Below are 25,283 nucleotides of genomic sequence, written 5' to 3'. Positions count from 1 at the left end.
CGGGGCTCGAACTCACGGACCGCGAGATCGTGACCTGGCTGAAGTCGGACGCTTAACCGACTGCGCCACCCAGGCGCCCCTATTTTTATTTTTTTAATGTTTATTTATTTTTGAGAGAAAGAGAGAGAGTTTATTTATTTTTGAGTGGGAGAGGGACAGAGAGAGGGAGACACAGAATCCGAAGCAGGCTCTAGGCTCAGAGCTGTTTGCACAGAGCCTGACGTGGGGCTCAAACTCACAAACCGCGAAATCATTACCTGAGCTGAAGTCAGACGCTTAACGAACTGAGCCAGACAGGCACCCCAGTAGGGTTTATTCTTAATGTTGTACGTTCTGTAGGTTTTAACATATAATGACATGTACGTTTTAATGTATAATAATATGTATCAACTATTACAAGTATCATACATAATAATTTCACTGCCCTAAAAATCCTTGGCCTGTTCATCCTTCCTGCCCCCCAACCCCTGGCAACCATTGATCTTTTTATCGTCTTCATAGTTTTACCTTTTCCAGAATGTCATATTGTTGGAATTGTTTGGTATTTAGCCTTTTCAGATTCCATGCTTATTTTTCATCAGCATTTTAAATGACTGCAGTTATTCCATTGATTGGATATGGAGTTATTTTTAACCATTCCTCTTCTGTTGTTGGGCATTTGAATTAGTTCTAAGTTTTTTTTTTTTTATTTAATTAATTAAGAATAAAATAAAATGCCACTTAAAAAAAGTGTTTTAAGGATTCTAAAATCTGGGACTCCTGTCTGGCTCAGTTGGTGGAGCATGTGACTCTTGATCTCAGGGTCATGAGTTCAAGCCCCATGTTGGTCGTAGAGTTTATCTAAAAACAAAGTAAGAATTAAAAAAAAAGAAAAAACAAAAAACAAGAGAGTTCTAAAATGTGATAATAGAGGAATTCCCATTTTTCTGGACCCTTACCATTATTGAATATTATAACAAAAATTTCCTAAATTTTAATTTTAATTAGCATTTATTTATTTGTGAGTTTAAAGATTTTTCTGTTTGATTGTCATTGTTTAAAATAGTCTATTCTTGACCCTTATCTACTGAGATATTTGTATATTTATTATTGAGAAAAGGTCCATATTAAATAGTACAGATTTCTTTTCTTATAAGTTGTGAAAGAAAGTAGTTCTATGATTGATTTGCTGTTTGGGATATTCTGCTAAAGAGTGCCCTATGTAAACATAGGTAATGTTTTATTCTTTTATTTTTTGAAGAAGCATATCTTTATCTTAATGTAAGACACCAAAATACTTAAAAAATTTTTTTAAATACTTTTAAATTTTGAGAGCTAACTTTTTTTTTTAAATCATATCTTTTAAAGGAACTCCCACCTTACCTTGGCAAACTGGATGTCACATTTCAAAGAGGTAATATTTCCATTTGCAGCTTAAACATTTACATTAAAGTGTATTTGGTATTTGTTTATACTGAGCATTAGATATACATGTGTGTTCTCTTGTCATAGTAAATTCCAGCTAAAAGTACTGCCCTCAGTACCTACTCTTTCAGACCTACAGATCTGAAATCTGGACCCTAAGATGATAAAGGCTAGAGATTTAACTGGCTCATTCTATTTAAATTTATGTACAGGTAATTTAAGCCTGTATACTTAAAAAAAAAAAAAAAAAAAAAAAGCCTGAATACTAATTATAAGGAACCCAGATACTATTAGGGATGCTTTGCATTTCTAAAGCTTCAAATTGTAGACGATTACTATAACTTGCAGTAATAATCCATCATAAGCAAAAACAATAAGTGAAAAGACATTGAAAAGGACCCCTTTCAGATCATTACTGATTCTGTAACATTTGATTTTATGTCATTTCACTGCTCCCTATATTAAATTATTAAAGAGAATTCTATTACTCAAATAAACCACCCATTTCCTGGTCATTGTCACTTTTTAATCACAAGCATAGCAGTTTTCTCTCTTTTGAGGGAATATTTCTCACAAAGGAACATGTCCCTTGGCCCAGTTTGTTAGATTTGTTAGAGTGGAAAATAGACCACCTGGAGATAAAGGTTGCTGAGCAGGTACAGGGACCCACACTATCACAATTCAGCCTCATGTTTTGAATGATTCAAATGTAACTCAGTAAAACTACAAGATGGTACATATTATGGTCCTTTGTATGGAATGGCTTGCATTTATGTTTAAAAAAAATTTTTTTTAATGTTTATTTATTTTTGAGAGACAGAGAGAGACGGCATAAGCAGGGGAGGGGCAGAGAGAGAGGGAGACCTAGAACATGAAGCAGGCTCCAGGCTCTGAGCTGTCAGCACAGAGCATGACTCAGGGCTCGAACTCACGAGCCGTGAGATCATGACCTGAGCCGAAGTCGGATGCTTAACCGACTGAGCCACCCAGGTGCCCCTGGAATGGCTTGCATTTAGTTAAAACCTTGGTTAAATGTCAAGGATCTATTGATAATAATATTAAAAAAGAAATGTAACTACTTTGTGACCTAGATTTAAAACTGGCCAATGTAATTTCCGTTTGGTTAGAAAATTTAAGAAAGCCAAGTAAAAATCAGAAAATTGCTTAAATTAGCTATCTCTAAAGGATGTTTCGATCTGAAAATGGTTTGATTTTACTTTCCAAGTATCACTAAGCTGGGTTGGTTTGAGGAATCACTTTTTTCATTCTTGTAATTTAACAGGATTATACTTGCCAAGCTATTATAATATTTGTGTCCATTGTGGATTTGTGAAGGTTAAAAACATTTCGTAAGTGAAGTGTTTTGTTTTTTTGTTTTTGTTTTTGTTTCTTTTTTTATGTTTATAGAGCAAAGCCTCACGAAGATTAAAAGATCCTTTGAGGGGAAAAATGTTTTTACTTTTTTTTCAGGTTTTATTCCTTTCTTTCTTTTTTTTAAGTTTTTATTTATATACCTTTCTCATAAAGTCATAAAATATTTGAATATGCAGTGACCTTTGAGACTATATAATTCTATCTCCTCCTGTTATAAATAAGGAAACCGAGGCATAAAGATGTAAATTAACTTGATTAAGGGCAGGCATACAACAAATAAATGACAGAGCTAGGACTTGAAACTAGGCCTTCATCTAACCAGGTCAGTGTTCAGCTGTACTATCTGGCCTCGCCATCTAAAAAAATCTTTTTTTTTTTTCTTAATTTTAAAAAATATTTATTTTATTTTATTTTTTTGAGAGAGAGACAGACTGATAAAGCACAAGCGGGCAGAGAGAGAGGGAGATACAGAAACTGAAGCAGGCTCCAGGCTTTGAGCTGTCATCACAGAGCACCACACAGGGCTTGAACTCATGAAGTACAGGATAATGACCTGAGCCAAAGTCAGACACTCAACCGACTGAGCCACCCAGGCATTCCTAAAGAGTATCTCTCTCTCTCTCTCTTTTTTAATGTTTATTTATTTATTTTAAGAGAGAGAACAAGCAGGGGAGGGGCAGAGAGAGGGAGAAAGAGAATCCCAAGCAGGCTCCGGTGCTGTCAGCACAGAGCCAGATGTGGGGCTCAAACTTACAAATGGGGAGGTCATGACCTGTGCTGAAATCAAGAGTCAGATGCTTAACTGACTGAGCCACCCAGGTGCCCTAAAAGTCTTTTCTAATGCCTTATTAATAGCAATGCCATGTACATTCAAGTTTCAGACAGCTAAAAAGGATAATTTTCATTCATATTACATTCAGTTCATATTACAATTAAGAATGCCTTACATGTGAAATTTACTGCATTTAGGCTAATATACAGTACTTGATTCAGATTAGGTAGATAGTTGTTCCTTTGTGTGTGTGCGTGTGCGTCCTATTCCCTTCCTCAGAATTCTGGCTTACTTTTCTTTAAATATTAGAGATAGAGAGAGAGAGACTGTCAACTCTCAGAGGAATACAGATTTTAGGCCTCTTGCTTTCTTTGTGATTCACGATTTTACCAGAGATGGTAAAGGTGCTTTGGTCTACCACAGGCTACATTAAAAAATAAATGTAAAGAAAGAATATAAAAATGTGTTAACCAAAGGGTTTGTTCTAATCTATCCTGCTAACTTGAAAGTGGATTTTTTTTCATGGAAAATACACATTCTGGATAGTCTAGGTTGGTCAGAATGATCACTTTAAAAGTTCTTGCATGCTTATAAGAGGCTACTTCAGGGGCGCCTGGGTGGCGCAGTCGGTTAAGCGTCCGACTTCAGCCAGGTCACGATCTCGCGGTCCGTGAGTTCGAGCCCCGCGTCGGGCTCTGGGCTGCTGGCTCAGAGCCTGGAGCCTGTTTCCGATTCTGTGTTTCCCTCTCTCTCTGCCCCTCCCCCGTTCATGCTCTGTCTCTCTCTGTCCCAAAAATAAATAAACGTTGAAAAAAAATAAAAAATAAAAAAAATAAAAAAATAAGAGGCTACTTCACTCATCCCATCACCCAGCACATCCTATCGCTTACTCCTTGCCTGTCACTCTAGTTTTCCTCTTTCCCTTTTTGTAGTATTTCCTAGGTGGTTATCTTCTGCCCAGAACGATACTGGGGACAAACTTCTTTCCTCAACTCATTTTCTATATTCTGTGTTAGCTGAGGCATTAATTTAAATATTTTCACATCACTTTAACATACTTCGTTTTTTTCTTTTAGTTAAAAAAAATTTTTTTTTAATGTTTATTTATTTTTGAGACAGAGAGAGACAGAGCATGAATAGGGCAGGGTCAGAGAGAGAGGGAGACACAGAATCCAAAGCAGGCTCCAGGCTCTGAGCTGTCAGCACAGAGCCCAACACGGGGCTTGAACTCACGGACCATGAGATCATGACCTGAACCAAAGTCAGACGCTCAACTGACTGAGCCACCCAGGTGCCCCCCCCTTTTTTTAGTTATTAATGTAACTTAAATCCCCTTGTTTCTTTCTTTCTTTTTTTTTTTTAAGTTTATTTATTTATTTTGAGAGAAAGAGAGCAAGTGGGGTAGGGGCAAAGAGAGAGGGGAGAGAGAAGGAATCCCAAGCAGACTGCACTGTCAGCACAGAGCCCATTGTGGGGCTGGAACCCACAAACCGTGAGATAATGACTTGAGCCGAAATCAAGAGTCACACACTTAACTGACTATACCACCCAGGCTCCCCTAATTTCCTTGTTTCTCCCACAATTAGATGCAATATTATTCTTATTGTATAATGTTCCAAAGTTAGTTTTGTCTGTTTGACTTCTAAGTTGGTCCTTGCAACCTTACCTTCATGTGAATAGCTAATGCCCATGGCAATTCTTTTGACTGCTAAATTAATTTTTCACCCTTAACAAGCTATGAAAAATTTTACTTAACTAACTTTAACTAAAAAACAGTACTGTTTAAATGGAATGTAGCAATAGAAATGCTCTATATTTGCACTGTTAGACAGTTAATCACGTGACTATTTTATTTATTTATTTATTTATTTATTTATTTATTTTACTTTACATCCAAGATAGTTAGCATATAGTGCAATCAGGAGTAGATTCCAGTGATTCATCCCCTATGTATAACACCCAGTGCTCATCCCAGGCCCCCCTTAAGGCACACCTTCTACACATGAGGATGGACTCTGACAACATCAAAAGTACCTGATCCATCCAGCTGAGGATTTCAGGAGACCTCTCCCCGTGTTCATATTGTTATGCTTAAAGTTCATGTGCTCTCTTTGTGGCCAAGGAGGCAGAGCCAAATGATTGAGAGGCTAGTCAGTATGACCCAGAGTCCTACCATCTGAATTACAAGGAGTAGTAAAAAGACAAAAAGAATGGAATACAGAACAGACAAAACAGTAACACATTTTCCTTTTTTTTCCCCATTTACATGCTGCCTTTTCATATGACCCTTTATTATGGATAATTTTTTCACTTTTTGGCATAGATTTAATTTACTTTGTTGATATACTTCTTTGAACAATAAAGATGAAATAAAAGCTCTTTTACCATTTTGTTATTCACATGGTAGTGGAATTGCAGTTTCAGAGGGAAGGGGAAATTTTATAAGACTTGCATAGCAAAGGGGTGTCTGACTTTAGCTCAGGTCATGATTTCATGCACTGGGCTCCACACTGACAGTGCAGAGCCTGCCTGGGATTCTCTCTCTCTAATCCCCTACCCCATCTCTCTCTGCCCCTCCCCCTCTTGCGTGCTGTCTTTGTTTCTCTCAAAAATAAATAAACTTAAAAATTACTTATATAGCATGTATAGTATATTATGTAAATGATTCAAGGCAAAAGAGATTAAGGAAAAAATTAAGAAAATAACCCTCAGGAAATGTAAAAAATGATTAAAAAATCCTCTTCTTATTTTTTTTGTGATTCAATTTTCTTTGAGTAGCTGTATTGATACAATTCTTTATTACTGAATTAGCATGTATTTCCCTTGCCTGAACATATATATATATTCTCAATCTCTGAAAATTTCAGTGGTGATAGCTTAGCAAAACTTTCCAAACAACCTCAGTGTCCACTAGCAGGGTATAGGGAAGGAAACATTTTTTTCCCCTTCTACTCTCTAGGTTCTCAGCAAGGCTCTGTAACAAAAGAGAGATTAACAAGAGAAAGACAGAAGTTTATTAATATATGTGTGTCATGGAGAACCTCAGGGATGAGTAACTCAAAGGTGGCTAGAACTTGAGTTTATATAGCATTTTAAACAAATCCAATACATTTTCAGAGAAATGACAAGACAAAAGGGATTTTAAGTTTCTAGGGTGGCAAATTGTGGGAAGGTGGATATAAAGGTGAATAAGGAAAGATAAAGGCTAGTCAACAGTTTGTATTGTGGAGTCCTGTGGTGCTGATAAGTGTCTAAGGTTGTTGGTGATTACGTTTTGGAAAAATTTAAGTCTTGTTTCTAGGCAGATGGGAAAGGACCGAGATTTTCTCATATCTGTTTCATCTCAGTTGCCTTACGTTCAAAATAATCCTAATGCCAAACTGCCATATTTTGGAAGTGGTAAACTCTGTTACCTTTCTGGGGGAATGGTTAAATTAAAATAATTAAGGGACAGGGCACCTGGGTAGCTCAGTCGGTTGAGCTTCTGACTCCTGATTTTTTTTATGTATTTATTTATTTATTTTAATTTTTTTTTTTTTAAGGTTTATTTATTTTTGAGACAGAGAGAGACAGAGCATGAACGGGGGAGGGTCAGAGAGAGAGGGAGACACAGAATGTGAAACAGGCTCCAGGCTCTGAGCAGTCAGCACAGAGCCCGACGCGGGCTCCAACTCATGGACCGCGAGATCGTGACCTGAGCCGAAGTCGGCTGCTTAACCGACTGAGCCACCCAGGCGCCCCCTGACTCCTGATTTTAGCTCAGGTCATGATTTCACGGTTTGTAGGTTTGAGCCCCGCATTGAACTGTGTGCTGACAATGTGGAGCCTGCTTGGGATTCTCTCTCTCTGTCTCTCTGCCCCTCCTTTGCTCATGCTATCTCTCTCTCAAAATAAATAAATAAAACTTAAAAAAAATAATTAAGGAGCATCTGGGTGGTGCAGTCAGTTAAGTGCCCGACTCTTGATTTCGGCTTGAGTCATGATCTCTCAGTTTCTTGAGATTGAGCCGCACATGCTATCAGCACAGAGCCTGCTTGGGATTCTCTCTGTCTCTCTCTGCCCCTTCTCTGCTCGCACCCTCTCTGTCTCTCTCAAAATAATAGAATAAGATTGGTGGATTAACACTATCAATGTCATAGTTATGATATTGTAGTATAGTTTTACAAGAGGTTATCATTGGGAGATCTGGGTAAAAGGTGCACAGATCTCTATTTTTCTTATAACTTCAAGTGAATCTATAGTTATTTCAAAAAGTTTAATGAAAAAAATTTTAAATCATAATTCTAAATATAGTGTATGAACATGCAACATTTATTTTTTTACTTATGTAAAAGATCAGATTAAGGTCTGTAGGTATGCTATTATAACTCTTATTAAATTACGCATAGAAGGGGCACCTGGCTGGTTCAGTCAGTAGAGCATGTGACTCTTGATCTTGGGGTTGTGAGTTTAAGCCCCATGTTGGGTGTAGAGATTACTTAAAAATAAAACCTTTAAAAAATTATGCATGGGATAAAAATGGTCACAATGCTTATATCTAAGTTGTTGGATTTTAGATGATTTTTCTTTTCTTCATACTTTTCATCATTTTGTAAATGCCTTATTATGAATACATACTATTGTGAAAACAATACTTTATCTTTTTTTCCTAATCATCAAAAAAGTGAAAGTTATCTTTTAAAAATACTTTTAAAAATCTTGCTTTCTCAGCATGCCAATGTGAAGGAAAAGATAACCGAATCCCATTACTGAAGGAAGTTTTCGAGGCCTTTCCTAATACTCCCATTAACATCGATATCAAAGTCAACAACAATGTGCTGATTAAGAAGGTACTTAAGGCATTGCCTCTTCTGACTGTATTGTATTTCACAAACTAAATGAGGCTAGAGTAAGTGACTTCATAGATTGCTACTGTTTAACGAAATGTGATACTCTAGGGATCAGTATTGTTTTAAATAATGCCCTGGTAGAAGAGATCACTTTACTGTAGGAAAGCCTATTTTCAGAGTGAGTTGTCTTGTCTCAGTCATGCATAAAAGTGAGCTCCTGTGAACCAATTGTTCTGGCAATTAACTTCTTCAGATTTAACTTGCTTTGTTGGTAGTTTATATCAAATGACTAAATAGTGGTACTCTCTTAGATAAATCATATAATGGTAAAATGTAAGTAATTGCTTATATTTTATAAAATACTCTGGATTCCTATATTCGTCCAAAAGTTTATATGACTCACTAGCAGAAAGTCAGTTGTAACCCATTTGTAAAGTGAAATAATGTAAATGGATTTACAAATAGGCGCATGCATCAACTTTTGAATTTTCACATGTAGGTTTCAGAGTTGGTGAAGCAGTACAGACGAGAACACATAACAGTGTGGGGCAATGCCAGTTATGAAATTGTAGAAAAGTGCTACAAAGAGGTAAGCTTCAAAAATGATACAGAAAGATCTTTCTTGCTGTTGTTGTATATCTATACATGGTCTTACAGTAATAATTTTTTAAATTACCTTATTTCAAAGCCTCATACAAAGACAGATGGTACTGGGTAGAGGCACCTAACCAGAAGTTTACTAATAGAGATAATGGATTTAATAGAAATAATGGACCTTACAGTTTAAGTTCTATGTACTTGGGCTGGCTCACAGAATTTATTTTCACATGCTAATATTAGTTGTTTGCCAACACTTTATTATGTACATTATGAAACAAAATATGATTCCTATCTTTTAATGTCTGTTTTTTTGGTTCGGTTATTGAAATTTTCTGTGTAATTTTGAATTGAGGAAAGTATTTAGTCATTCAACTCTATAGCTCAAGCTTCTCTGTTCCCTGCCTCCCAAACAGAATCAATCAAATTAATCCAGGATCATAATTATCAGGTGGTATATAAAAGTAGGGCCATCCACCTACTGAGATCTTTCTGTTTAAAGAAAATATATCTATAAAAAGTTAATTTGATATATCTTGACATGGTTGCTAAGCCTCTATAAGCAAGTTTAGCTCTGTACTATAGCTTCTATAAGTATAGCTTATATAGTTATATACTATATCAAGTATAACTAGGAGAATATGAAATTCAAAATGTTAAAAAACCTTAAGCATTGAAGACTCTCTTTCAAAATACAAGTGATAGTGCAGAAGAAATATTGTGACATAAGTAGCAATTTAAAATACAAAGTTTTCTTTGGGGAGGGCCCTCCTTCCTCACAAAAAAGGTAAAAACATAGATCCAGAATTGGCACCACTACAATTAAAAGTACAGTTGAAGGCCTCATTAAGGCAAGTAAGTTTTATTTATGTGCCACAGGTTCTCTGAGATCCCAAGGTAGCTTGTGTACAAAAGGAGAAAACAAAGTAGTCATTGGGACAAATGGCTTCAGATTCCTGAGAATTTAGGACTAATATTTTTCCATAATTCATCATTGTCTAATGGTATTTTCACATGTCATTAAAAGTGACTGTATTATTGAAGTTTTGCATTTTTATTTATTTATTTACTTACTTACTTGAGACAAAGAGCAAGTAGGGGAGGTGCTGTCAGTGCAGAGCCTGATGTGGGGCTTGATCCCATGAACTGCAAGATCATGAACTGAAACCAGGAGTCAGAGGCTTAACTGACTGAGCCACTCAAAATTTTTTTAAATAAAAAATAGGAGCGCCTGAATGGCTCAGTTGGTTAAGTCTCTGACCCTTGGTTTTGGCTCAGGTCATGATTTCACAGTTCATGAGATTAAGCTCTGACAGCACAGAACCTGTCTGGGATTCTCTCTTTCCCTGTCTCTCTGCGCCTTCCCTGCTCATGCGTGCTCTCTCTCTCAAAATAAATAAATAAAAATTTTTAAAAATTCTTAAAATAAAAAATAGTGGTAACAGCAAATGCTGAAGAAGATTTGGAGAAGCTGGATCTCTCCTACATTGTTAGTAGGAATGTAAAATACTACAACCACTCTCTTAATTAGTTGGATAGTGTACCCAAACTAAACATACACTTACCATATTAACCAGCAATCTCACTCTTGGACGTTTATCTCAGAAAAGTGAAAACTTATGCACAAAAAACCTGTCTATGAATGTTTACAGCAGCTTTATTTATAATAGCAAAGTACTAGAAACCAACCAAAATGACCTTCAGTGGGTAGATGGCTAAACATGATGTAATACTATTCAGCCATAAAGGGAAAGGAACTACTGATACATGCAACAACCTGGGCTGCCCTCATCCTTGATGTCATTTCACTTGGAAAAAATGAACCTCAAAAGGTTACATACTGGAATCACCTACATTGCACACCTGAAACTCACATATATAACACTGTATGTTAACTGTCTGGAATTAAAATTAAAATAAAAACCTAAAGAAACAAAAACCAAACCAAAACAAAAAGGTTGCATATTGTATGATTCCATTTATGTAACATTCTCAAAACTATACACACAGAGCAGATAAATGGCTGTCAGGGGACAGGGACTGGGGGCAAATACAGAGAGGTAGCAGGAGGGAGTTCTCATTTGTGAGGGAGCTGCTCTGGATTTTGACTGTGGTGGTGGTTACACGGATCAGTACATTGTTAAAACTGCACTAAACCAAACACATGCACAAGTGAATGGAGATTTTAAAAAAGGTGAAAACTGCATAAGGTCTATGGTCTAAATGATATACCAGTATAGTGATATTATACTACAGTTATGTCAAATGTTACCATTTGAGGAAGCTGGGCTAAGGGCACATGAGACTCAACTTCCTGTGAATCTATTATTTCGAAATAAAAAGTCCACTTTTGACCCAGAATTATAGAACTTTTCCTTTGATTCACCAATTTTTTTTAGAAGCCTCTGGCTTTCAGTCATTTTAGAATTTAACAACTCCAAACTTCCAGCAGTCATTTTCAGACATCATAGTAAACATGTCTCAAAATATTTGTCATTCATATCATGAACATACCATATAATTAAGTCATACATCTTTTACAATTCTTTTTTTTTAATTAATGTTTATTTATTTTTGAGAAAGAGAGAGACAGAGTGTGAGTGGGGGAGGGGCAAAGATAGAGGGAGACACAGAATCCAAAGCAGGCTCCAGGCTGTCAGCACAGAGCCCAATGTGGGGCTCGAACTCACAAGCCATGAGACCATGACCTGAGCCCAAGTCGGAAGCTTGACCGACTAAGCTACCCAGGCACCCCTCTTTTACAATTCTTAAAATACAATTTATAAGAATTTTACATTAGTCCTTTAATTCCCAAATGCTAGCAACTAAAAATATAAAAATAAAAAAAAAAAAAAGCGGCACACCGTGGTAAGAGGAAAACATGTAGAGCTTATTTCCACTTAATGGCTTTTAATTCATTCTAACTTAATGCAGTGGTTCTTTTGTTTGTTTGTTTGTTTTGTTTTGTTTTTTGAGAGAGAGAGGGAGCGCGTGGGGAGGGGAGAGGGGTAGAGAGAGAGAGAGAATTTTTTTTTTCTTTTTTGAGAGAGAAAGGGCACAAGTGAACGAGGGTGTTGAGAGAGAGGGAGAAAGAGAATCCCACAAGGGGCAGAGAGAGAGAGAGAAAGTGGAACTTACCCAAGGCGGGGCTTGTGTTTACCCGATGCAGGGCACCAGTTCACCCAAGTGTACTTGAACTCACGAACCGTGAGGTCATGACCTGAGCTGAAGTCAGATGCTTACCCAGCTGAGCCACCCAGGTGCCCCACTTAATGCAGTGGTTCTTAAAGTTGGCTGGATGTTGGAATCCTAAATCCTAAATAAAGATACTAATGCTTAGGTCCCATTCCCTAAATTCTATTTATTTTGTTCAAATATAGTCGACATAATGTTATATTAGTTTCAGGCGTACAACACAGTGACTGGACAAATCAGTACTTTATGCTGTGCTCACCACAAGTGTAGCCACCATCTGTCAACCATATAACACTATTACAATACCACTGACTCCATTCCCTATGCTGTACCTTTTATCCCCATGAGCTGTTCATTCCATAGCTGGAAGCCTGTATCTCTTACTTCTCTTCACATATTTCTCCCACTCTCCTCCCCTCTGGCAACCATCAGTTTGTTGTCTGTATTTATGGGTCTGTTTCTGCTTTTTTGTTTGTTTATTCATTTTGTTTTTTAGATTCCACATGGAAGGGAAATCATATGGTATTTGTCTTTCTCTGTCTAACTTATTACCCTCTCAGTCCATCCATGTTGTCGCAAATGGCAAGATCTCCAGATATTCTAATTTAGAAGATACAGAGTGGCACCAGCTGTTATGTCAGTGGTGTGCCAGCATACCAAACCCCACCCTCTCCCACCACCAGCAGCCTTGCATGGCTCCCAGAAATACCAATTATTTTTTTTAGTTCTCTGGGTCCAAAGTTGTGTAAGTTTTGAGGGTCAGCTCCTAACCCTATTTTTCCCATAAGCTCTGTTATTTTCAGTGCATGAATTTGCAGAAATCAAGTTTTTCAGGGACTTGTACATTGTGTTACAGCTGAAACACCTGTATATAAATAAGCCTAAAATATTACAGAGAGACATATGAACAGAGAGAAGAAATGCTCAAACTTATTTGTTCTCTTTTATTCTCTTTTTTTTTTTAAATAAAGAAGTGAGTAATTTAAAGCTAATATGTAAAATAAATTACTTGTGGGGCACTTGGGTGGCTCAGTAGGTTAAGTATCCAACTTGATCTCAGTTCAGGTCTTGATCTCAGGGTCGTGAGTTCGAGTACCGCACTGAGCTCTGTGCTGGTATATAGCCTGCTAAAAAATAAAATAAAATAATAAAATAAATTACTTTTTTGCATAACTTTTTCAATATATTATTTTTGTATAGAAAAAATCAACTCTACCACAATTTCTATGTTTTAAAGACAAATATAGGAGGGGCTAGGGAGAGGAGGATACGAGGAATTGTATACCAGGCATAGAGTTTCAGTTTTGCAAGATAAAAAGAGTGCATATCTATATGAAGCTTACATTCTAAGAGTTTTGAGATCTTGAACATATTTTCCAGTAGAAACCTAAAATGATGGCTTGATTCTTGGACTAGCTTACAAAATCTTATCTATATTTGATCCATAATGTAACTGAAAGATGACATATTTACAACAGTGCTAATATATTTTATCTATAGATATTCATATCAATGTCATATCTTACTTAAATAATGTATAACTATATCTATAGATAAGAATACATATATATCTATATATAGATATATATGAATATATGTCGATCTTCAGTTACATATTTTTTAACTGGCAGTAAGGTTACTGAATGTTTCATATTTTCATTTCTTTATCTTGTTCTGTTAGATTCAGTGTGTTTAATCTCTAATAATAAGTACTGTTACCAACAGACAGAAGAGGTGTTGCAAACGCAGAGATTAGGGAATAAAGAAACTTTAATATCATCATTGATGGTATAGGGCTCCAAGATAGATCTAACCCATTTGTCAAGGACTAACTATTTTTAATTTTTTTTTTTTTCAACGTTTATTTATTTTTGGGACAGAGAGAGACAGAGCATGAACGGGGGAGGGGCAGAGAGAGAGGGAGACACAGAATCGGAAACAGGCTCCAGGCTCTGAGCCATCAGCCCAGAGCCTGACGTGGGGCTCGAACTCACGGACCGCGAGATCGTGACCTGGCTGAAGTCGGACGCTTAACCGACTGCTCCACCCAGGTGCCCCAGGACTAACTATTTTTAACTGTGGTGTGTTTAGAGATGGATATTGATAACTCAGGGAGTACTTTTAACAAGTGTCCAGATACAGTCTTGGAAATTTTGAGGATGTGAAATAATCTTCTTTATTGAGCAGTTGTAAAGTAACATATTGTTTGTGTCTTTTAGAATTCAGATATTCCTATACTCTTCAGTCTACAACGTGTTCTGCTCATTCTTGGCCTGTTCTTCACTGGTCTCTTGCCCTTTGTGCCCATTCGAGAACAGTTTTTTGAAATCCCAATGCCTTCTATCATATTGAAGTAAGTGGTTACTCTGTTTGCATCAATTATCATTATAGGGGGACTAAGATCAAGGCTCATTAATATCAATATCAGTGAAATAAAAGATTGCTGTAGGGGCACCTGGCTGGCTCAGTTGGCAGAGCGGGTGACTCTTTTTTGTTTTTTAATGTTTTATTTATTTTTGAGAGAGAGAGAGAGAGAGAGAGCAAGAGTGAGCATGAGTGGGGGAGGGGCAGAGAGAGAAGGGGAGAGAGGATCTGAAGCACGCTCTGCGCTAATAGTAATGAGCCGAGTTCGGGGCTCGAACTCACAAACCACAAGATCACGACCTGAGATCACAGTCTCAACCAACTGAGCCACCCAGGTGCCCTAAGCATGTGACTCTTGATATTGGTATTGTAAGTTTGAGTTCCACATTGGGTATGGAGATTACTTTAAAAAATAAAATCTCAAAAAAAAAAAAGAATAGATTGCTGTAGTTATTTACATGTTTGATAAACTGGCCTATATTAATAATGCCTTTTGAAATAATTAAGACATATTTTTCTAAAATGAACAATTTAGGATTATAAATATTTAATCTGGACCCTTTTCAGGTATCAATAACTTTATGGGCCTGTGTACCCAGAAGTCAGAAACAAAGAATTGAGCTTAATTGTTGAAGCTTTTATGTTAACCTATAATAGCAATTGCCCTCCAACTTCCCTAATGTATTTATACTTCATCACAATAGGAAGTGGAAATTCCATTAAACTCCAAATTCACCATTAGTATTAATACACTGAGGAAGAAAAACAACTACTACCACCATAACGACAATCAAAAAAACCTCTGGGAAATAGGAGAAAGAAAAGGATAGTGTTTGTTTATAATAGATACTTCTATATTTACATAATCTTTCTCCTGGGTACAAAGCCTTGCTTTTCACGCACTCATTTACTGTAAAGATAAAAATACGTAAAACACTTAGCACCTCCTGGCAGATAATAAGCACTTAATAAATGATAGCTTTTATTGTTCCATTGTCTTTATCATCAGTATCAGAGAAAGACAGCTTCATCTCATAATCCTGCACCAATAGAATGTGATTTCTAGCTGTAAATTTCTAATAATCAGAGTCATGACAAAGGAATTTGGAACTCCTGGGGAGATCATTTAAATGTGATGTCACCTGGGATACCTGGCTGGCTCAGTCAGTAGAGCATGCAACTCTTGATCTCAGGGTTGTGAGTTTGAGCCCCACATTTGGCCTAGAGATTACTTAAAAAAAAAAAAATTAAATGTGATCTCACCTGCATGGAAACTTTTTTCATCCCCAAACAGAACTTTAAAAAGTCAAACTGAACATTAGTGCAGCAGTGATTGGGAAATACTGGTAAGAAAAACAGTTTGGTTGGTACCTTTGTATTTAGAATCTATGTTTCATGCTTGTTTTCCAATTTGAGTTTCTTTGTGATGAGCATGTTTATTTTATCTGTTCCCAGTTATATTTTTGGGCAGTCTTTGTAGCTATTTATCAGACAAAACAGAAACCACTTCTTGCCTACAAAGAAACCATTTTAATTTGCTGGATTAAAATGATTCCTAACCATTTATTCCTAAAGTACTTAGGTTTTCCTCTGGCCTGGCATGAACTATTGTGCTCTCTAAATTATGTGCACATGCTCCTTTTAGAAGTAGGTATTACCGAAATACAGACATATGAACAAACTCATAGAATTAATCTTTTCCTAAAAACTAATTGTGGCTTAAGACAAAGTAGAATATTGTGTGTGTGTGTGTGTGTGTGTTAATTTTTCTTTGATGGATGACAGTGGGTGCTTTCTAAGACAACATAATAATTTGTTTAATGAGCTGATTAATGTTTGAGATACTAAAAAACAGAGATTCCTAAAACTGCAACAAGTTCTTCCCACCTAGGCTAGAGTTAAAGAAAAGAGGATTTTATTTGAAGAGCTTCTAATAAAAACTGAATTCAGAGAGAAAGAAAAAAGTGAATTTAAGTGTGGAGACTCAAATATTCTAACAGTATAGTCAGGAGGAGTTAAAAAGGAAACAAGAAGTGAAGATCTGGGGAGAATGAAAATCACTGTGTGCTGTTAAACTTAGAAGCTGGGAAGTCTTCATAGTAGAGAGAGGCTAACCAGAGATTTGCTATGGGCACAATGCCAAATTAATGATACAGGTAGTTGTGCTGCTCTAGGCATTGAGGAAATTGAAGAAGGAACTCAGTGTAGGTCTAAAGGTCAAGTACGCTTTTTCAGTAGAAAAGATAATTGAAAAAAACAGGGCCTACATTCAATATTCACAAATCAAACAACGTGATACATCACATTAATAAAAGAAAGGATAAGAATCATATGATCATTTCAATAGATGGAAAAAGCATTTAACAAAGTACAACATCCATTCTTAATAAAAACCCTCAACAAAGTAGGTTTAGAGGGAACATACCTCAACATAATAAAGGCCATATATGAAAAACCCACAGCTAATATCATCCTAAATGAGGAAAAACTGAGAGCTTTTCCTTTATGGTCAGGAATAACACAGGCATGTGAACTTTTGCCACTTTTATTCAACATAGTACTGGAAGGAATCGGACAACAAAAGGAAATAAAACTGGTAAGGAAGAAGTAAAACTTTCACTATTTGCAGATCACATGATACTCTATATAGAAAACCTGAAAGACTCCACCAAAAAATTGCTAGAATTGATAAATGAATTCAGCAAAGTCACAGGATACAAAATCAATGTACAGAAATCTGTTGCATTTCTATACACCAATAATGAAGCAACAGAAAGAGAAGTTAAGGAATCAATCCCATTTATAATTGCCCCAAAACCAGTTACGTACCTAGAAATAAATCTAACTAAAGAGGTGAAAGACCTGTATTCTGAAAACTATAAACACTGGTGAAAGAAATTGAAGAGGACACAAACAAATGGAAAGACATCCTAGGCTCAAGGATTGGAAGAACAAATATTGTTAAAATGCTTATACTATCCAAAGCAATCAATACATTTAATGTAATCCCTATCAAAATACCAACAGCATTTTTCATAGAGCTAAAACAAACAAACCTGAAATTTCTGTGGAACCACAAAAGACCCTCAATAGTCAAAGCAACCTTGAAAAAGAAAAACAAAGCTGGAAGCATCACAATTCTGGACTTCAAGTTATATTACAAAGCTATAGTAATCAAAACAGTATGGTACTGGCACAGAAATAGACACATGAATCAATGGAACAGAATAAAAAATCCAGAAATGAACCTACATGTATATGGTCAATTAATGGTTGACAAAGCAGGAAAGAATATCCAAAGGGAAAAAAGATGTCTCTTCAACAAATGGTGCTGGGAAAACTGGATAGCAACATGCAAAAGAATGAAACTGGACCACTTTCTTACACCATACACAAAAAATAAATTCAAAAGGGTTTTTACACCTAAATGTGAAACCTGAAACCATAAAAATTCTAGAAGAGAACACAGGCAGTAACTTCTTTGACATTGGCCATAACAATTTCTTTCTAGATATGTCTCCTGAGGCAAGGGAAACAAAAACAAAAATAAACTATTGAGACTTCATCAAAATAAAAGTTTTTGCACTGCGAAGGAAGCAATTAGCAAAACTAAAAGGCAGTCTACAGAATGGAAGGAAATATTTGCAAATGACCTATCTGATAAAGGGTTAGTATCCAAAATCTATAAAGAACTTATAAAATGCAGCACCCCCAAAATGAATAATCCAATTAAAAAATAGGCAGAAGACATAAATAGAAATTTTTCATAGGAGACATACAGACAGCCAACAGACACATGAAAAAGATGCTCGATGGGAATGCAAGCTGGTGCAGCCACTCTGGAAAACAGCATGGAGTTTCCTCGAAAAACTAAAAATAGAACTATCCTATGACCCAGCAATTGCATGACTAGACATTTATCCAAGGGATACAGGTATGCTGTTTCGAAGGGACACATGCACCCCCATCCATGTTTACAGCAGCTCTATCAACAGTAGCCAAAGTATGGAAAGAGCCCAAGTGTCCATCGATGGATGAATGAATAAAGAAGATGTGGTATATATATATACAATGGAGTATTACTTGGCAATCAAAAAGAATGAAATCTTGCCATTTGGAACTACGGGGATGGAACTGGAGGGTATTATGCTAAGTGAAATTAGTCAATCAGAGAAAGACAAAAATCATATGACTTCACTCATATGAGGACTTTAAGAGACAAAATAGATAAACGTAAGTGAAGGGAAACAAAAATAATATAAAAACAAGGAGGGGGACAAAACAGAAGAGACTCATAAATATGGAGAACAAACTAAGGGTTACTGGAGGGGTTGTGGGAGGGCAGATGGGCTAAATGGGTAAGGGGCACTAAGGAATCTATTCCTGAAATCATTGTTGCACTATATGCCTAACTAATTTGGAGGTAAATTTAAAAAAATAAAAAATAAAATTAAAAAAAAAGATGCTCATCATCAATTATCATCAAGGAAATGAAAATCAAAACTACAATGAGATATCACCTCACACCCTTCAGAACGGCTAAAATAAAATCTCAGGGAACAACAGGTGTTGGTGAGGATGTGGAGAAAGGAGCTAACCTTCATGCACTATTGGTGGGAATGCAAACTGGTGAAGCCACTGTGGTAAACATTATGGAGATTCCTCAAAAAATTAAAAATAGAACTACCCTGTGATCCGGCAATCATACTACTAGGTATTTACCCAGCGAATACAAAAATACTAATTCAAAGGCATACACGTACCCTGACATTGATAGCAGCGTTATCTACAATAGCCAAATTATGGAAAACAGCCCAAATGTCCATACACTGATGAATGGATAAAGAAGGTGACATATTACTATTATGCTAAGTGAAAAAAGTCCATCAGAGAAAGACAAATACCATATGATTTCACTCATATGTGGAATTTAAGAAATAAAACAAACAGGGCACCTGGGTGGCCCAGTTGGTTAAGCGATTGACTCTTGATTTCGGCTCAGGTTGTGATCTCATGGTTCGTAAGTTTGAGCCCTACATCCAGCTCTGTGCTGACAGTGGGGAATCTGCTTGGGTTTCTCTCTCTCCCTCACTCTCTGCCCCTACCCCACTCATGCCCTCTCTCTCTCTCTCTCTCTCTCTCTCTCTTTCAAAAATAAATAAATATTTAAACATTTGCAGGGGAAAAAAGAAACAAAACAAAGGGAAAAAAAGAGAGACAAACCAAGAAACAGATTATTAACTATAGAGACCAAATTGATGGTTACCAGAAGGGAGGATGGTAGGGAGGGATGGGTTAAATAGGTGATGGGGATTAAAGAGCACTTGTTGTGATGAGCACTGGGTGATATGTGGAGTTGTTGAATCACTATATTGTACACCTGAAAACTAATATTACACTGTATGTTAACTAACTGGAAACTAAATAAAAACTAAAAAAAAAAAAAAAAAAAAGAAGAAGAACAGGGCCCAGGTCTTCAAATATTGAAAGGGGAAGAAAAAACATGCTTTCAGGGTCTTTTTAGTCTCATTTTTACCCCATATGTCTTTTAATTTGTAGTAAAGTTTGGTTGTATGTTTACATCTACTATATACTAGGTGTGCTTGCTTTGACAGTACATATACTAAATCTACCATGTACTCAGTTATAGCAAAGTGAGAGAAAGACGCTTCACCAAAAAAGAGAAGACACATGAGCTCTAGGCACGCAGGGTCTGGAAACATAACTTTTATTATTATTATTATTTTACCTTTCAGTAGTGGCAGCAAAAAAATAGCTTGAAATCAATAGAAACAGAGACCCAAATGGGCTTTATTTTAATTTACTTTTGGTTTGTTGTGTTTTTTTTATAAAATTTTTTTGAGCACATACTAAGTTCAAGGCACTGTGTTTGTTTTTGGACTCATTTTATTTTATCACACTGATACCTTCCTGTGTTTCTAATGTATGTTTCAAATTTTATTTTGCTTCAGGCTAAAAGAACCACACACTATGTCCAGAAGTCAAAAGTTTCTCATCTGGCTTTCTGATATGTAAGAATTTTACTTTCTTGATATACAAGTTATTGCTTTAGCTATATGTATTACGTCCTATGTTTATAATTTAGAGCAAGCTTGCTGCATATAATTTGTAACAAGGACCTATTGAGCACCTACTCCATAGGTGGATGTATATGAATCATTTAGAACTACTTTAACTACCAGCCGCAAAACTGTAAGAGGAATCTTGAGAGACAGTTTCAGCCAGCTTCAAGAGAAAACTGAGTGCCCTCCTACCCAAAGGTAAATGATTAGCTTAGGGTGATCTAGCTAGTTAGTATATAGAGCTGGCATATATAACCACTCTCTTCCACCTGTTTGCTGTTTTCAGTAACCTGCAGTCAAAGAAAGATGTGGTGAAAGAAGTGTATAGCAATACAGTATAGGTAAAAGTATACATTGACTACTGGCACATTTCTCCAGAAAAATCTGCACCAACGTTTAATAGCAGAAAGGAAGCCCCACCTGTAGGGTGGGCATCTACTTCAAAAAAGATACTTTAATTTCTAAGACATGTTGAGTTTAATTTTAGATAAATACCACAGTGTTGCTGTTATGTTTGGTTTCTGTTATTTAATCATTCTAATAGACATAAACAGAGTAGAAATAATATGTATAACTTTCCCATATAGTTCATTCCCATCATGCTCAAGTGATTTGTATTCTAAAAGTTCACTTTTAAATCAATTATTTCAAACTCTAAAAAATGATATATATACAGTATATATAGTGTAAATAAGGAACATTAGGTTTCTAAGATTGCACATGAAAGACCAATCCATTATGTAAATAAATAATGATATTATAGAACTTGGCCCAAATTCACTACCTTGTTTTAACTTGGAAAGTTATAAACAGACTTCCAAGCTCTTTCTGACTCTCATTATGGTGTCAACAGGGAAAGTGAAGAAGCCTCTTCTCTCCTAAGCGGCTTCAATAAGAATGGGTCTCCTGAGGATCTAGTTACAGAAGGAATAGAAAGGAGGTTCTGGTTGTCCACCAGCAAGCAGCCAACAGTGAAAGGAGATCCAGCAGTTAGGACATGAATATATCCACAGTAGTTATTACTTGAGGCCATTGCTTTAAATCAGAATTATAAATTCTAAATGTTAGGCTAATTTAGTTCTAAAGACTAATTATGGTCTTTCATTAGAACTAAGAAATAACTAAATTTGTTCTGCTTTTCTTTTCTAGCTTACTAATGAGAAAAGCCTTGTTTGACCACCTCACTGCCAGAGGCATTCAGGTAAGTTTCTGGAATGATGCATTTTGGAAACAATATGTCTCATCAGTGTAACACAAGTGTAAAGGACAGGAACTTTTAACTGACTTAATTTGGGCCCAGCTCTGCTGCTGCTGCTGCTGCTGCTGCTGCTGCTGCTGCTGCTTTACTGGTTCACATATGAAAACCTTAAGCTCTGCCTTATGTTTAACAAGAAAGCATTGGCATTTTATAATGTTTTTTTTTTTTTTTAATTTTTTTTTTCAACGTTTATTTATTTTTGGGACAGAGAGAGACAGAGCATGAATGGGGGAGGGGCAGAGAGAGAGGGAGACACAGAATCGGAAACAGGCTCCAGGCTCGGAGCCATCAGCCCAGAGCCTGACGCGGGGCTCGAACTCACGGACCGCGAGATCGTGACCTGGCTGAAGTCGGACGCTTAACCGACTGCGCCACCCAGGCGCCCCAAAAGCATTGGCATTTTAATAACTGGAGTCCACTTATGTATATAGGTGAGATTAGCTGAAGCTAAAGGGTGGGACAGTATATATTTAATGAGTAAAGTAAAATTTTTTTAAAGGGTTCAATAACTTTTTAAAATTACAGGTTTAATAGGTTGTTTCTAGGTCTGCTGAGATTGTAGTGTATAAATGCTATTATAAAAATAATTTTCTATTTTAACATTTCTTCTCATACTTCTCACACTTCTAATTTTCAGGTGTATATTTGGGTATTAAATGAAGAACAAGAATACAAACGAGCTTTTGATTTGGGAGCAACTGGGGTGATGACAGACTATCCAACAAAACTTAAGGATTTTTTGCATAATTTTTCAGCATAGAAAAGGAGGTACTCAGAAGCATTCAAAGAAAACCTGAAGAGACCTAAGAAAACAAAACAAAACAAAACAAGTTTGCCATCATTTCCCTAAGCCATTTCCAGAATGGTAAAGGTTTAATCAGTTAAGTTTTTATTACCTCATTTTTAAGCTTGTCTGAGAATGTAGAAACTATATATTGTATATTTATTTTAAACAATATTACATATTTTACATTTGTAAATAGTTTGTTTAGAAAGATAACTGGTTATGAGTTGGAAGTAGAAGATTATTGATCAAGAGTTCTGTATATGATGCATTGTTCTACTATTATAAGTAATTCCAAAATCAAAGACTTTTGGATAAATTTGACATTAGCCTTCACTGGAATAAGATCAACTAATTAGTAAAGCAAAATTACTGAAGGCCACTACAGCTATTCTGAGTTGTCTCATTATTTCCAGGTACATCTTGAATAAAGAGGAAGGAAAATACAGTGGGAGGAGAGCTTAGAAATCAGTGATATAGCTATTTGACAAGCTGTCCCTTGTTAACAGAAGGCAAACTCAAGGAACTGAAATTTTATTACTTGATCAGAAGTAAAAACTGTAGACAATTAAATTTCTTGGCTGCTGTTGTTAATGGAATCTCGGAATCTTCTTCAGTGTAGCAGCGCTACCATGTCCTTTCTTTTTGGTAACCATTAAAATGGGAATTATTAAATGTAAATTAAGACAAGATCCAAATAGTCATATATTTATGTTTCCTCTAAAGAAGTGTAAATTTTCCATTTTTGGCAATGACTAACTGTTTGATCCTACATCTAGATTTTAAATAACATCTTGAATCTTAATAAACCTATAAAACTGATGAAAGTACACATCATTGATTTAATACTTATGGTATAAACCACCTGTTCCTGACCTTTAAGGATTTAGTCTTCTGAATATTAAGTGGAAACAATTTCTCAAAGCATTAGGCATCACTTTCTCAGCTTTTCTGATATGACTTCATGTAAATCTGTTTCTAATCTTTTTGACTAATTTTCATGACCTCTTTGGGAGGTAAATATAATCTGGAATAATAAGGGCCTTTTACCTAGATTGCATCTCTCATTTGGAGTTGTCAGCAGCTATGAAGGATGATTATACTCCCATCAGTCTCTGGATGACATAAATAACATTTTGCTTTTTTGTTTAAACTGGAATAAAATTTTACAAGAACAAAATAAGGGTTCTTCATTGCTTTTTTGCAGTTGTAATTCTAAATATGCTTTATAGATTTTATAGGTTCTGGGGGGGCAGAATTTAATGAAGTGATAAATTGATAATATGAGTAAATACACCTGATATTTCTCTCTAGAATAAGGAAAACAAAAGAAAATACGGAAACACTCTATGGTAAAAAGTTGCTTCTTGGCATTTGAATAATAACTTGGGCAGGTAATCCAATAAATCAGTCATTTTTACTTGTGCTTACTATAATTTATGGTTATGGTTGCTAGGGATCATTTTGATTGTTTAGATATGATTCTTTTTGTTATTTTTTCGTTCTGAATTTTGCTTTGTTATGATTCCAAGCAGCTCATATTATAGGGCAAACATATATTTTGTGTCAACCAGTAGAAGATAAAGTACCCAATATGGTAAAGATGTTTAGAAAGTTATGTTTTAAAAGTTTGCTAATTTGGGGGCACCTGGTTGGCTTAGTTGGTAAAGCATGTGACTCTTGATCTCAGGGTTGTGAGTTCAAGCCCCATGTTGGGGGTAGAGTTTACTTTAAAAAAAAAAAGTTTGCTAATTTTATAGTCGAGGTGACCTTAATTCACTTAATGTAAGTATATAGTCTCTATAATAAGAGAGTTTGTATTCATTATAACATCTCAATACTGCTTTTCTGATTGGAGCATCACATTTTATTTATTTATTTATCTACCTACCTATTTATTTATATTTATTTATTTAATTCTTTTTTAATGTTTATTTTATTCATTATTTATTTATTTTTAAATATTTATTTATTTATTTATTTATTTATTTATTTTATTGTTTATTTCTGACAGAGAGAGAGACAGAGAGACAGAGCATGAACCAGGGAGGGGCAGAGAGAGAGGGAGACACAGAATCCGAAGCAGTCTCCAGGCTCTGAGCTGTCAGCACAGAGCCTGATGCGGGGCTCGAACTCACGTACCGCGAGATCATGACCTGAGCTGCAGTCGGACGTTCAACTGACTGAGCCACCCAGGCACCCCATGTTTATTTTATTTTTGAGAGAGACAGAGTGTGAGTGGGGCAGGGGCAGAGAGAGAGGGAGACGCAGAATCTGAAGTAGGCTCCAGGCTCTAAGCTGACAGCACAGAGCCCAACATGGGGCTCCAACTCACAAACCGTGAGATCATGACCTGAGCTGAAGTTGGACACTTAACCAACTGAGCCTCCCAGGCGCCCCTATTTTTTTTCATGTTTATTTATTTTTGAGAGAGAGAGAGCATGAATGGGAGAGGGGCAGAGAGAGAGGGAGAAAGATTCCCAAGCAGGCTCTGGCTGTGTCAGCATGGGGCCCGATGCGGGCTTGAACCCACAAACCTATGCCAAAATCAAGAGCCAGGCACTTAACCAACTAAGCCACCCAGGCACCCCTACCTGTTTATTTATTTAAAATAATCTCTGTG

At 36.2% G+C, this 25,283-nt stretch overlaps 1 protein-coding gene across 1 annotated transcript in view; it reads left to right on the top strand.

Annotated features, from left to right (window-relative positions):
* The window catches only part of GDPD1 (glycerophosphodiester phosphodiesterase domain containing 1), a 51,040-nt gene extending 27,200 nt beyond the window's left edge, over positions 1-23,840 (top strand). The window contains exons 4-10 of the mRNA XM_045488196.1: positions 1,348-1,393; positions 8,261-8,379; positions 8,879-8,968; positions 14,391-14,524; positions 20,508-20,567; positions 21,768-21,819; positions 22,514-23,840. Coding sequence (XP_045344152.1) covers positions 1,348-1,393; positions 8,261-8,379; positions 8,879-8,968; positions 14,391-14,524; positions 20,508-20,567; positions 21,768-21,819; positions 22,514-22,636 — 624 coding nt within the window. The 3' untranslated portion in view covers positions 22,637-23,840. The remainder of the gene's footprint in view (positions 1-1,347; positions 1,394-8,260; positions 8,380-8,878; positions 8,969-14,390; positions 14,525-20,507; positions 20,568-21,767; positions 21,820-22,513) is intronic.
* The last annotated feature ends 1,443 nt before the right edge of the window (positions 23,841-25,283 follow it).

This window comes from Leopardus geoffroyi, chromosome E1 (genome assembly GCF_018350155.1).
Source record: "Leopardus geoffroyi isolate Oge1 chromosome E1, O.geoffroyi_Oge1_pat1.0, whole genome shotgun sequence".
Taxonomy (NCBI): domain Eukaryota; kingdom Metazoa; phylum Chordata; class Mammalia; order Carnivora; family Felidae; genus Leopardus; species Leopardus geoffroyi.
Note: the sequence above shows the minus strand (reverse complement) of the source record. Positions and strands in the feature narration are given on the sequence as shown.